Raw genomic sequence first — 14,088 nt, forward strand, 5'->3', positions numbered from 1 at the left:
GATTGCTCAGTAAATTCACAAAACTCCTCCTCAAATCCTCTTGAGAATGGAAATATCCTAATGAAAAGGAGGATTGCAGCAGGGACTCAGCTTGTGTAGCCTAATTCTTAGATGCAGGAGGAATTTTGTACTCCCTGCTTCCTTGAAGAAAGAACATTGCCCTGACCCACCAAGGATTGTTTAAAGGGGGAAAGATGGAATCAAGGGGGGCTGGGGGGAGCAGCAGTAGATTTCATTTTTTATTCCATTGATATGCATCATTATTTTTCACATCCTCAACACATGATTGCAAATATTTGCCTATAAGTCTAAGGGTCTCCAACATAATGTGTATATCAGGACAAAAGCAATTTTTTAAAAAAGTGAGCTAAGTTGCATCTATGCACCTTGGAAATCTCAATGCCTGCACTGACAAATACCCTGACAAGTAAATACTATACTCATTCAGTATTACACAGTGATTTCATTTGCACAAAACCTCACAATGCTCTGCCACTTCAGTCAAACGTCTGGAGCACTGGGGAAAGGAAGAACGTGTTTATCTTGATCTCCAAAAAGGGATTTAAGGGAGAGAGCAGGCGGTATATTAGACTGTTTTCATTGCCTGTCAGCTATGGTAAACCTGAGCTGTCTGCAGTGTCTCTAGATAAGCAGCAACAGCAGCAGAGGCCTTAGCATGTATGTATGACTGCATTCATTTGTACTTCTTATGTATTTCAAAATTTGTAAAGGCTATGTAGCATCTTTGATGGAGTCTTTAACAATTGTGTCTCTGCTAATCACTGGCTTTTATGCAGTGCCCTTAATTCTCAGGTCTGCCAGCTGCAATGAAGGAAGTGCTGGACGAGGCTTCAGTTTATATTCAGAGAGGATGAAGAGCCTCTTTCCTCTCAGACTCAGCCCTCATTCAGTTCTGTCGGGATCGGCACTCTTCAGCAGGGAACCCTCAGATGGTGCCTGTTCCTAATATTTCATTAGACCTGAGGGCAGCAAAGTGGGGTCTCAGGAGAGTCACCTCTGTTTGAATGACTCCTGTGTTTGAATCGTTACTGGTGCTTGTTGGGCAGATAAATGTTTGTATCATGCAGGAGAAAATGTGAGAGGAATATTTTAGGAAATGGAACATAGCAAGTGACTTATATAGAAACGTGTACGTCCAAGTTGAAAAAACTGATGAATGAAGCTCACCTACTTCATGAAAACCTTATGCTGATGAGGGTTTAAAAATTTACCCCAAATTTTTCTGTAGCAGGTTGGTAGGGCAACATATTGAAGAATAAAACCATGGTTCTAACTATGTGTGGACTCTGTCCTTTGCCTTCTTCCTGGATGCTGGTCAGGGTTTGCATAACTGTTCCAGCATGATCATTTTAGAGTTGGGCAGAATGGATGCTGTCCTAGCCCAGATTCTGCTTCTTTGGTTGGAGCTTTTGTTGTGAAGTATTCTAAAATCATTAAAACCACTTGAGTCAGCAACGACCCCTATAAATCGGGAGCTATTGTGTGCGCCCTTGTTCTACCGGAGCACGCTCCAGACATATAGTCATTGAAGATGAACTGGAGGGTACTGCTTTCTCCTCACCAGTTGTTAAGTGGCTATGATTGTTAGCATTTGTTTGTGGTTAGTGAAGCAGGTCTCATTTCTGTGTGTCCTTCCCCTCACCACGCCCCACCCCCTAAGATAAGGCTGGGCAGAGAAGGCCATTTAGATACTCAGTCTGTCCTGTAATTTTTCTCTTTAATTCCCAAATTAAATGAATCTTCTCACATAACAAACATTTCTTTAGCCCAGAAATAATGTCCTTGGTTGTGGTATAAGCCCTGGTTAGGTTTCTTTCTGAACCTGGAGGAGAAGAAATGTAGAAATACAGCTGCCTTTTCAGAACAATGCCAAAGCATCAGAACCTGAGTTTCTGCTTGTAAATGGAAGGGATGTTAAGGGATTAAACTTGTACTCCTTCCACGTTTGTCTCCCATTAGTTTGTAAGGATATGGGGTGGAACGGGCAAGTGGCAGAGCCTCTGGAAGTAGCGTGGTTCTGGATGCTCTCTTCCTCTTTAAAATGAGGAGACAAAGACGTCTGAGGAAGGTGTATTTGAACAGCTAAGCACCTCTTGGTCTGCTTTGGTCCCTTTTTCCAAGATTGGTCCTTCATCAGTCCGTTACTAATTTTGGAGAGCTGTGAGATTCTAAGTGGTTGGACATTATCAAGTTCTAGAGACAATGTTTCATAGGAAAGAAAATAGTGTTTCTGAGTAGCAAATGGCCCCAGCTCTCTCTTCTAGGCAGCAAGGAGTTCTTGGCACCTGACACAGATTATGAATATCAGCTATTCAGGGTCAGTGCAGTGTCTCCTTTTTATTTCTTTTCCCCATCTCCAATTTTATTTTAATAATTAAAAATACTGCTGATCACACTGAATGACTTCTGGCAGAGAGGCAGTCTGTCCCAGAAGGACCAGTTGTGGGCCATCGGGTTTATGACATCCATAAAACCGGAGCCAGATCAGAGCATGGCCTCCCTGAGTGACAGGGTTTCTGCCTCTGCCAGGGTCCCCCATCAACTGACTGCTTTGGATATTTGTTTTGGTTTGGTTTTTTGTTCTGTTTTGCTTCCTGATGCATGTGTGAGTGTGCATGTGTGCACACATTTAAAGATATAAATGAAACAGGTATGTAATACCCTCTGCCTGTTAGAAAGACCAAAGCCATAAAAATAACAAATGGCGTGTATTTGCTAGAATGTCAAAGTTATGAGTTTATTTTGTAATGATGTGCTCCTGCCTTCATGAGGTAAACTGGCCGTGGCGGAGGTGTTATTAGTAATATGGACTCAGTGGAGCAGAAAGCCAAGTGACCGAGAGATCAGTGTATCAGTCAGAGAGAGGGCAAATGGAAAGAGACAGCAGGAGAATGAGAAAAGAGCCGCAGTGCCTGGGCTGAGATTAAAGACAGACTGAGAGGACGATGGGAGCCCAGTGATCAGATATGGTCTCCCCTGTTCCTGGGGCTCCTTCAGAGGAGCTGCTGGCATGTTACTGAGCTCAGGGCTGCCTGCGAAGGCTTGCTCTCTGCACTTCCTTATCAAGGAAAGCAGTAATCGGAGAGCAATTTTGCTTTCCATATTCCTTTCAGAAGAATCTGTTCCGCCCATGCTAGCTGAAGTTAAATAGAACCAAGGCCAGCTAGGTCACACTAAGGTGATTACTTTTGTCACCAACTTCCTGAGCCTTTGGAGGGTCTTGATGTGTAGGGGCTGACCCAGCACGCAGGGGAACCTCTCAAAGCTCCTAACAAGAAGGAGCAAAATGGGAATATACAGGTAGAATTTGCTGGTCTTTCATTTGTTAGGTTCCCTCCAGAGGCTGGAAATGAATAAAAGTTAGTAAGGAAGAAATTTTGTGTTGTAGTTATTTTCTAAAGGAGGAGGGGAGAGGGAAAAGAAAAGGTAGAATACAGGAAGCGCTCTACAACTGTTTAGAGCTCTCCAGGGCTGCCCTAGATGACCGGCAGTTACTACGCACTCAGCAGTTTGCAATAGTCAGTGATCAGGCTGCCTGGCTTCCATCTGCTAGGTCAGAAAGCCTCCCTCCCTGAACGAAATTATTAACCAATCTTCAAAGGAAAAAGAAACCCTGCAATTTCCAAGTCCAAAAATATTTTTTCCTCCTTTTTTCTTCTTTAAAGGAAACTTTGCGGTTTCCGATTGCAGGTGCCTTCAGCCTCACAAGGGTTAAACTCTTCCAGGGGTACACCGGGGTTGAGGCCCTGAACTCCCTGGAACCTTGAGAGGGAAGGACAGAGGAGAGGCGGGCTTGGTATAAATCACTGCCCTGCACCCAGCACACAAAGAGGACTTGAGACTCGAGGGTTCATGTGTGTACCATGAGCTGCTTCAGGATTTTGCAAGCCTTAGGGCTTGTGTGTGGGGACCAGCTTTAAAAACCAAATGTGGGGGGAAAAGTAATCCTTTAAAAAAAAGGGGAAGCCAACCTCACAGGTCTCTTTAACTGAGACTTGTCACCAAAGATTGTCAAAAGACAAGCACATTACCTCTTTTGTGTATATGCCGGGCCTGCCAGCCTCACCCACCACTAAGCTTTCAGCTCAGAGTTCAGGTAGGCTACACATATCTATAGCAGCTAGTAGAGAAAGAGAGAGGCTTGCTGGTTTTTAAATTGCAACAGTGTATGTGATTGTTTAAAAGCCTTTATTGTTTTCTTTTTAGGAGGAAGGTCCAGATAGCCCCTCAGAACAACCCACCAAGGCTGGAATCTGTCTTGTGGAGAAAAGAACCCATTTTAGTGAAAATTACGAAATAGACTTTACCTTTATTTCTGTCAAGGCAAATTCTTTCTCTTGCTTGTTTCTCTAGGTCCTTGGGCGGGAAGTATACACCTCCAATAACCAGCTCGGGGGCATCCAGATCATGCACAACAATGGGGTGACCCACAGTATTGTTTGTGATGACTTTGAAGGAGTTTTCACTGTCCTGCACTGGCTGTCATACATGCCTAAGGTGAGCCCTTCCTACCCAGCACTGACAGAGCCCATAGAACCCAGCCTTTCCACCACAACTTACTGCCTCTGTGTTTGAGGTCTCCTCTTTATGGTGGAAGAGTGTTTTGTTTTTTTTTTTTTTACAAAATATTCCCCTGAAAGCTGTTGCTTTCTCTTTTTCTTAAAGCCATCTTTTACCTTTCAAAATGCTTTTGGATTTCATTGGTTAGGCCCTTTTCTGATGTTTTCCAGCCACAGAAGCTTCATGGCCTATCTGGGCTCAGATTGCAGCATTTTAAGGCCTCCGTCTCATTGTGGGTTTTCTCCTTTATAGTAGCCATCCATCCCTCTGGAGAGCTTCCCAGAAAGCCTGGGCACACTGAAATCAAGAGTCAGAAAGCACCACTTTGTGCCAGGCGCCTACATGAGATGAGACGTGCTTGTTCCTCAGGGCTTGGCACGCAGTTGGGATGCATCTAGCTGATGATGGGGACTAATGGGTGTAATTCCGTATGTAGGCCCTGCTGTCTTTGTAATGACTGTTGCTGTGTTGGAGTATAGCGTTGTTGTTCACTGTGCTCTTTCCCTCCCAATCTCCTTTTAGAGTGTGCACAGTTCAGTTCCTCTCCTGAACTCCAAGGATCCTATAGACAGAATCATCGAGTTTGTTCCCACAAAGGCCCCATATGATCCTCGATGGATGCTAGCAGGCCGTCCTCACCCAAGTATGTATATGTTTGAGAATCCTTTGGGCCCCTGGCCCTCAAGCTTTCAGTCTCCTTTCAATCACTAACCAATTCCTGCACGATAGCATGTGACAAAGAAAACAGAGCTACTAAAGTACCTGGAAATGAGAAAAATCTGAAAAACAGCTCTCTGAAGAAAAAGGTGGAAAATGCTTCAAGAACAAATGAAAAAAAAGTGAAATGAGATTTACAAATCAGCCATTGAGTCATAAGCAGTGCAGTCACTCATACATTTCTTCTTTTTGTTCTGTTATTAAAGCACTTATTACTTAATGGATTCAGAGACTTTAAAAGAGTTAAATATGAGCCATGAAGTCATAGAATTATAGGACCAGAATCTTCAACCATCTAGTCTCTATCAACAGAGGTTAATCAGATCAGTTTTAGAAAAGGTCTTCGCGACCCTTTAGTGTAGAATGTGACTGCACTCTTCTCAGCTCAGCTCTTGCTGAGCACCCAGCCTGCGTGTGCCCTCCTTTCCCTGTGATATTGGTAATAGTATTGGTACCTGCTTTAGTTATTAATATAAGGTTACTTTGTAATCATTTATTCATGATGAGATTGTCTGGAACTTTTAATTTGATAAATATATAGAGTGAGAACAAGCCCTCCCTCCATGGTTATCTAATATATCCCTCTGTCTTAGGGCTGATTTTACCTAACTTTAAAAAACAAAACAAAAACAAAAAACAGAAAAAAATTAGATAACTCCATGAAGGACAAATGAACATTCTCATTTGTCAGTCCATTTGGCTGTTTTAACAAACCTTAGTTATCAGGAGGTTCTTTTGTGAAGCCCCAAATCCCCCTACTACATTTTGAATCTATTTTTTCAGGTTTTTTAGGAAAGTGTTAGTTCTTTTTCGCATGTTTATTGCAACTATTTCAAAGAAAGGCTATTTCTTTTTTTTTTTTTTAAAGATTTTATTTATTTATTTTTCCCCCAAAGCCCCAGTAGATAGTTGTATGTCATAGTTGCACATCCTTCTAGTTGCTGTATGTGGGACACAGCCTCAGCATGGCCGGAGGAGCGGTGCGTTGGTGCGCACCCGGGATCCGAAGCCGGGCCACCGGCAGCGGAGCGCGCGCACTTAACCACTAAGCCACGGGGCCGGCCCTGAAAGGCTATTTCTAAAAGAAGGATGGAATGCAGAAGATAATTCATTAAATTTAGAGGGATTGTGATTTTGTTGAAAGAGAAAGAGGTCTTCGTAAGGAAGACTTAATAAACCTTTGTGGGTACCCACTGTAAGCCAAGTGGGACTGTAAAGTACTTCCATATGCATTATCTTATTTGGGCTTACTACTTCTCAGAGATAAAAAGAGATCACCATTTTACAAGCTCAGAGAAGTTAAGTGATTGTGCAAGGTTACACAGCTATTACTTAGGAATTGGGGCTTAATCTGAAGCCTAACTGTAGATAGTGTAAGAAAAATCGCCAGAGGAAAGTTGATTTTAATTTAAAATTTTAGCTGTTGTCTTCAATGCTTTTTCTTGTTAATATTAATAAAACTAAATAGTTTTTCTTAAAACTATTTAGAAAAATCATCATAGTGATCTTCTCCTTTCCCCTCATTTTTATGCCATGATTATGATAAGAACTATGAACCTAAGATACCTATCAGCCTTAAAATCCAGGACTTTTCTAGGAGAATTCAGTACAAGACTCAGTGAGTGTTCTCCTGGGGATTATGGGGAGCCATCTTAGCTGGCTTCTAAGCTCTGCATCTGAACTGAAGATGACCTTTGAGGGGGGCTGTAAAGCCCACCTTACAGTACTGATAACCCACCTGAGTCTCCTCCCCCAATCAACACATAAGGCAGGAGCATTTTTAAAGGAGAAAATGTTTTCATTTTGAAGTAAACTCTGTAAATATTTTCATTTTGAAGTGAATTCTGTAATTCCAAATTGTTGTTATTGACGTAAGAATCATAAAATGATCCAAGCATATAAAGTTAAAATTTCAATATTCTGATGTACTTAGAAGTTTGGTTTAGAACCTTCATCAAAATCTGAGCCCTCTTTCATGGGGTGAACAGGTGTGTGTGTGTGTGTGTGTGTGTGTGTGTGTGTAGGTGGGCATTATTCTGGCCATTATTAATGCGATCCACAGAATAAAATGAAATTTGTGATAAACTAAGTTTTCTGTTTTTTGAATAATATTTTTTCATCGACTCCCTAGTAATTCATCGTGCTGTCTATGTGCAGCTAACACTCGCTTCCAAATCGAGTGACTTCAGATTTTAATTTAGTGGAAGCGTTAAAGAAAGCAGATGATTCCCTGTGATAAGTTAAAGCAGATATCTTCTAGGTGAAAAGTTAAAGTCATTTATTAGAGAAGATAGTGCTGTGATATTCTTCAAACTGACGCCCAACACGAGACCAGAATCTAAACGATCAGCTTTGGGCTCACGATAGAGAGATAATTTTGAAATGGATGATCACATTTTACACTGGGGCCATAGAGGCAAGGAATGTAGAACACAGTAATTACAAATTTAGTCTTGATAAAACACTCTCCATCCTGTTTAAGTCAGCAGAGGTTAGCTTGCTTGGATCTCCACTTTTAATTGGTTTTGGACTTGGGTTTTTAGGGAGCAGAGGGCCATGTTCAAATTAGAAGAATCACTGGGAAACCATGAGCTGAGAGGGCAAGCTAGGAAACAGTTATTTGCAGAAGCTTTTATGGGGCCTTGGTCAAACATGGATATCTGTAGAACGAAAGTTGTTTTCTTAAACTAAGATGTTGAAAGTTACATGTCTTGCCAGTGAAGGAAATTCTATGTGCAAGGGAGGTTAGTGACGTTAAGTGTATGCCTCTTAACTGTTAGATTTTGCTGTCAAGAGTATGTGGGCATGGCCCTTTCTGGTAGAAAGATTATACTTTGTCAGCTGTAAATAAAGTGGATGTATCTTTTTGCTTTTCTAGTGGAGACGCTGAGTCTCTTTTCTTTTCCCCAAATTTGGGTCCTCCTCTGGTCATTAATACTTATCATTTGGCTGTATTCAGCTTTCCATTAACAGAAAATCAGTGGAATCAAACAAAATTGTGAGCTAAGTTTTAAAATAGAAATAGACATTTTGAAAACATCTTTAATGACTTGGCTGCCTTCTGACAAATGTTTTTCGTGTTTTGAAGAAAGCCAAGTTATTTATTTAAAAGCATGCAAACTCTCTCTGCTAGCTGAACCCCATCGTTTAACAATAAATGATGCTTTTGCTGATAAATGATTCTTTTTATGCAGACTAGCAAATGAAATAGGAGATGATGTCTGAAGGCAAATGAACATTCAGCTGCCTAATGCTTCTGTCTATTATAACACGGTTAAAAACAACAACAAACTCCCCAAAATAATCCCCCACATCCAACCTGAAATTTGCCAATTCCAGTGCATTTTCAATGGATTGACTGTTTTTATTCTCTCGCTGTTTTCTTTCTTTTCCTTCTGTAGCCCAGAAAGGTCAGTGGTTGAGTGGATTTTTTGACTACGGATCTTTCTCAGAGATCATGCAACCCTGGGCACAGACCGTGGTGGTTGGCAGAGCCAGGTAAGAGCTCTTTATTTTGGAAGCTCTTTTTCCTCCCAACTAAAAGAAAGGGCCATGGCAATATAGATTTTTACCAATACTGCTCTCTTTGTCTAAACTTTCTAAGAATATTGAATTATAGTTATGCCCAAGGCAGCATAACTGGAGCGCTGGTTCCCAGTAGTCATTTAGTGTGTTACTCCAGTGATGCGTTTAATCTGAAGTCTGGTTTTGACAACATTTCCTTTTTATAATGCTGAAAGAGAAGCTCTTTGGGGGCTGTAAAGCCCAACTACAATAGCCATAGCCCACCAATGACTCCTTTCTCCCCCAAAGACCATCTGCTTTCAGGAGTGACAGTGAATCAGACTCACTGACTTCTCTGTGCAACTCAAAAGGTCTGTGTTACCTGAAAGAAGTTGCTTCATGGTATCAAGATTATTTAAGTAACAAATGTACTGTATGGGCTTATCATCAGATTTATTTATTTATTTTTTTAAATAATTTTATTTATTTATTTTTCCCCCAAAGCCCCAGTAGATAGTTGTACATCATAGCTGCACATCCTTCTAGTTTCTGTATGTGGGACGCAGCCTCAGCATGGCCGGACAAGTGGTGCGTCAGTGCGTGCTCGGGATCCGAACCCAGGCCGCCAGTAGCAGAGCGCGCACACTTAACCGCTAAGCCACGGGGCCGGCCCTCATCAGATTTAAATTGCAAAAAAAATTTACCTGAAACAGGAGTTAGTAAAATAAGCTGGAATAGGTTGCTGGGATACCTATATTTTTCAAACAGGAAATTGAAGTTTCTATTAAATTTTAATACCCACTCAAGAAGTGCTTCACTCAACAGCAAGCTCTGCACGAAACAATCTGTAGCGCTCGCTGTAACAAGCACCTGCCAAGGCTGATCTTAATCTCGTTCTGCACTGCAGAGATGTGCTGCCCTAGGGACCCACATCTGGAGCTCACCTTCCTCCCGAGGGCAATCAGTTTTCCTTATCTTGGTGAAAAGTGGCACCTGCTCAAGATTCTCAAACATGCCACATTGGGTTGAGATTTAGATTCTAGCCTTGAAAATAATTCTAGGCTGTGTGGTTCTCTCTGTACAGCAGGTCAGCACGCCTCATGCTGCTGGGGACAAGGAGCCATCAGATGGCAAATCCCACAGACAGGATCTTCCACTGTGACTCTGAATAAGAGTCAGGCCTGGAGTCAGCCCAGACTGAAACTCACGGGGCCTAGCTCCTGTTTTCTTTCATGTCTCAGGTCTTCTACCTCACTACAGGTTTCTGGGTCCCAGTGAAAATTATTCTTTGTGACTGGTAAAATTCCCACTGGGGAGGTAGAGAAGGGGGGTGCGCTAGAGAGAGAGCCCTCCTACCCAGGACCTACTGGTTTATTACACAGAGTCCTCACATCACAGTCAGACAAACGTTTTGAAAATTTGTCTCATCTATTCTGCTTCAGTTTTCCTGTCTGTAAAAAACATGACAGATTTTAAGCCTCAGAAAGCCAAACCTTTGTTAAGGTCTTTAAGATCCTCCCATGGGAAACAAGAGAATAATGCTTTATACTTATGATTGGAAGAAAAGGGATTGTTCTGTGAGCAAGATCAGTCAAGCTTGGCTTTGGTTAGCTCTGCCATTGTTTATTGCTACACTCACTCTGACTTCTTCCTTTCTTTCCATCTGATGAGTTCTGGGCTTCTTACTCCAAACACATACACATGCTCACAGGTATATAAAACACAAATGGAGCTAGCTTCTTTCAAAAGCAATGGCATTTCGAGAAATAAATATAAATGTATTCTTCTGGGATTGTTACTGTAAGTGCTGCCAAAACTCATCTTTGGTATGTATGTTTGGAATATGTGTGCTATTGGCTGTAAATTGTCTTTTATTATTCCATGGCACCTTGTCCAGGGACACACTATAAAACAAGATGTAGCATCTTCATGTGCTAGCCTGATAAAATTTATATGAAGTATAATAGAAAACAGAAGTTGTTCTGAGCTGTTTTCAAGTTCAATAAATAACTGTAATACTCGGATAAAGATGTTCTTTATTAGGTCACATGGGCCCTAATATATAAGTTATAAGTTACCGATTTAGGGTGGCTTTTGCAATTACAAGTTTCAGGTTGGATTGTTAATCATTGTGAACAGAAATATTTCTAAACTCTCCTGTGTACCTCCTGCTCATTGTCTCGTTGTCTAGAGGGCTTCTGATTCTGATTCAGTGCAAGCAAGTGACAAGGGGGTGGGTGGTCCCCACTCAGGCCCCTGTCAGGCCTCTGGTGATGACAAGATCCATTTCCAGTAGCCAATGTAACAACCAAAGACCATCCTTCCTGGAAAAGTTTGTTATGGAGATGCTTTGGGGAATGAGAGACTATAACCCATCCCAGCCCCAACCCCAAGGAATGCAGCTGAGAAAGCGAAGATTGAATCACATTTGCTAGAGTAAGGACTCACCCTGTACCTTGTAGCGGACGCTCACTCCCTCTTTCTCTCTTCCTGGTTTTCACTGGGAAATCTTTATGAGGACCAAGTTGGGAGGGTATCATGGAGTATAGATGCAGAGGCTTTGAGCTCCAGCAGTTTTTTAAATTAATGTAGCTTGGAGATTAAATATATACTTCCAATATAGATCACCTGTTCCACTCAGATTACTGCTGAAAGTTATCCCTGTCCCATTGCTCTTTTCCAGTGAAAAAGGAAGTTAAGGGCTTGTTTAACCACCTCCCTACACTTGGCACATGTTTTTCATCATCCACATAACATACCTACACACTCCCCATCCACATGCCAATGATAAGATCTACTGTACCCTCAGATCTTATCTGGAACCATGTTATTAGTACTCCATAGAAAACTACAGCTCTAGTCCAGCAATGCTAGCATTCATTAAAACAGTTGCTGGAAGTTTCCAGTTCCTACTGCCTTTCAGACCATTTCCCTCCTCCATCTTCACCGAAGAGATGCTCTAGGGTAAACTGAGAAATTTCATTTGGCAACCACAAATATGGGTGTGCGTGTGTGTGTGTGTGCAAGCATGTGTGTGTGCACACATGCTAGGCTATTGAGTCTAAATGCAGAGGCTCCCCTGCTATAACCCTTGGTTTGAATTTATCCTGTGGTGGGGAAAAGGAGCGATTCTTAGGGCAGTTTCCCACCGTATTTACAAAAATGTACCATATTTACCAAATCTGTAGAGTCTCACATTTTACCCCTAAAAGAATCAGATTTCCCCCTGCTCTCTGTATTTGTTTCCAGTTTTTACCCCCCAATGTTTTGATGTGGGATTGGAAAATAAATGACTTGCTGTAATGTTGACATACATTGGGTTCTTATGTCGCTCATTTTTTATCAGGCTAGGAGGAATACCTGTGGGAGTAGTTGCCGTAGAAACCCGAACAGTGGAACTAAGTATCCCAGCTGATCCTGCAAACCTGGATTCTGAAGCCAAGGTAGGTCACCTCAAGTCCCCTGTGCGCCTGTGCTTGGAGCTGTGTTTCCCTTTTGCAGAGCCTGGAGATATATTGGGAGCATTGCAAACCACTCATTTTAGAAGGAAGGGCATCCAGCAGCCTTGAATGATTTCTGACCATCCGAAGATGACTCTAAATGGACTGCAAGCTAAATTCTGCCTGAAAATTTAAAAAGGCCTTTTCAGTGATCTTGTTGATGCTAGAAAAGAATCTACTTTTGTTGGGGACGTGGTCTTACAGAAAGGCAGCTGAGACAATCCTGAGGGCTCTTTGGTCCCAGATTCTCTGAGCACGCACACAGAAGAGCCACTACTAGAATTAATGAAGTCTGCCCTAACGCCAATTGTGAACACCACAGCCCATCTTTTTTAAGAGGGTAGATTACATTTTTACATCCTGACAAGATCCAGAAAATGCGGGGTGGGGCAGACTGGGGAGGAGGTTATTCAGCAGGGTGACATCAAATGTCTATTACTTCACCATATTACAGGAAAAGCTGTACTAAGCACAGAGGTGAGAGGGCTTGGAGACTATCTACAATTGGCTTGCTTTGAATAGTAGTGTAGTTGAGTCACTTAAAGGTGCCTTTGGGAAGCCTAGAACAAGGATTCCTAAGAATGCCTTTTCCATTAGAAGCAGTGAGGTTTCCTCCTTTTAACTAGAGAGTGGTGGTGTAATCAGGACTTAAAAAGATGAGTATTTAGGGGGCCAGCCTGGTGGCGTAGTGGTTAAGTTTGCACGCTCTGCTTCGGTGGCCCAGGGTTTGCAGCCTGGAACCCCAGGCACAGACCAGCACATCGCTTATTGGGCCATGCTGTGGCAGTGTCTCACATGCAAGGTAGAGGGTGGGCACAGATGTTAGCTTGAGTCAATCTTCCTCAGCAAAAAGAGGAAGATTGGCAACAGATGTTAGCTCAGGGCCAATCTTCCTTACCAAAATAGATAAATAAATAAATAAAAATAGGAGGATTTAACAAAGTCAAAGATACAGGATCCTTTCTTCTTTTTTGTTTCAAAGATGATCTTGATGAACAACAGATTTTGTTTGGTTTGATTTTGAGTTTTTAATCAGTAAAACTTCGTTCACCTCCAAGAGATTCTCCTTCAGACTGTGTTGTTAATTGTATCTTCCTTTCTGACTTTTCCCAATAGATAATCCAGCAGGCTGGCCAGGTTTGGTTCCCAGATTCTGCATTTAAGACCTATCAGGCTATCAAGGACTTCAACCGTGAAGGGCTGCCTCTGATGGTCTTTGCCAACTGGAGAGGCTTCTCTGGTGGGATGAAAGGTGATTGGCCTGGCTCTGGGCTGGAGGGGCATGACTGATTCCCCAGAACCCTGCAGTGGGGAGAGGGATGGTTTATACTGGGCAGAGCCTATGGTTGTCCTGACAGCCCATCACTCTAGGCTTTTTGGGGATTATGCTCCCTCTGAGATATCTTCTGAGTTGCAACTTGAATGGGAAAATTCAATATGTTTTACAATTCCCTACAAAATTTCAGAACAATCTACTAGTATTATCTAGGTGGGCTGCTGTTGTGGATTTAGCTTTCACGGTGAATGATGGACTCTTCTGATGGTCCTGGGGAAACATGATTGTGCTAGTCTCTGTCCCTCTTTTCTGGGCGTATTCTTTGTTGATGTTTCTCTTTAACATTCTACAATGACCAAGATAGATCCTGAAATTACCCTTCACCAGAAGAAAATGAACAAATTCTGTACCAGAGGCTGTTCTTTGTGGCAATTTGTGATATGTTTTATTGTTATCCAGCAACAGCCCTGGGCCTGTGGCTCCAGCATATTAGATCATTATTGTAAAGGC

The 14,088-nt window shown here is 42.1% G+C and overlaps 1 protein-coding gene across 11 annotated transcripts in view; it reads left to right on the forward strand.

The window, feature by feature from the left end:
• ACACA (acetyl-CoA carboxylase alpha) overlaps nucleotides 1-14,088 on the forward strand; it is a 281,626-nt gene that overhangs the window by 234,399 nt on the left and 33,139 nt on the right. For all 11 annotated transcript variants that reach the window (XM_087440845.1, XM_087440847.1, XM_087440846.1 and 8 more), the window contains 5 exons: nucleotides 4,375-4,518; nucleotides 5,104-5,224; nucleotides 8,700-8,796; nucleotides 12,149-12,245; nucleotides 13,419-13,554. In XM_087440845.1, coding sequence (XP_087296971.1) covers nucleotides 4,375-4,518; nucleotides 5,104-5,224; nucleotides 8,700-8,796; nucleotides 12,149-12,245; nucleotides 13,419-13,554 — 595 coding nt within the window. The remainder of the gene's footprint in view (nucleotides 1-4,374; nucleotides 4,519-5,103; nucleotides 5,225-8,699; nucleotides 8,797-12,148; nucleotides 12,246-13,418; nucleotides 13,555-14,088) is intronic.

The sequence above is a fragment of the Ceratotherium simum genome, chromosome 16 (genome assembly GCF_057802395.1).
Source record: "Ceratotherium simum simum isolate JZ-2026a chromosome 16, ASM5780239v1, whole genome shotgun sequence".
NCBI classification, from domain to species: Eukaryota; Metazoa; Chordata; class Mammalia; order Perissodactyla; family Rhinocerotidae; genus Ceratotherium; species Ceratotherium simum.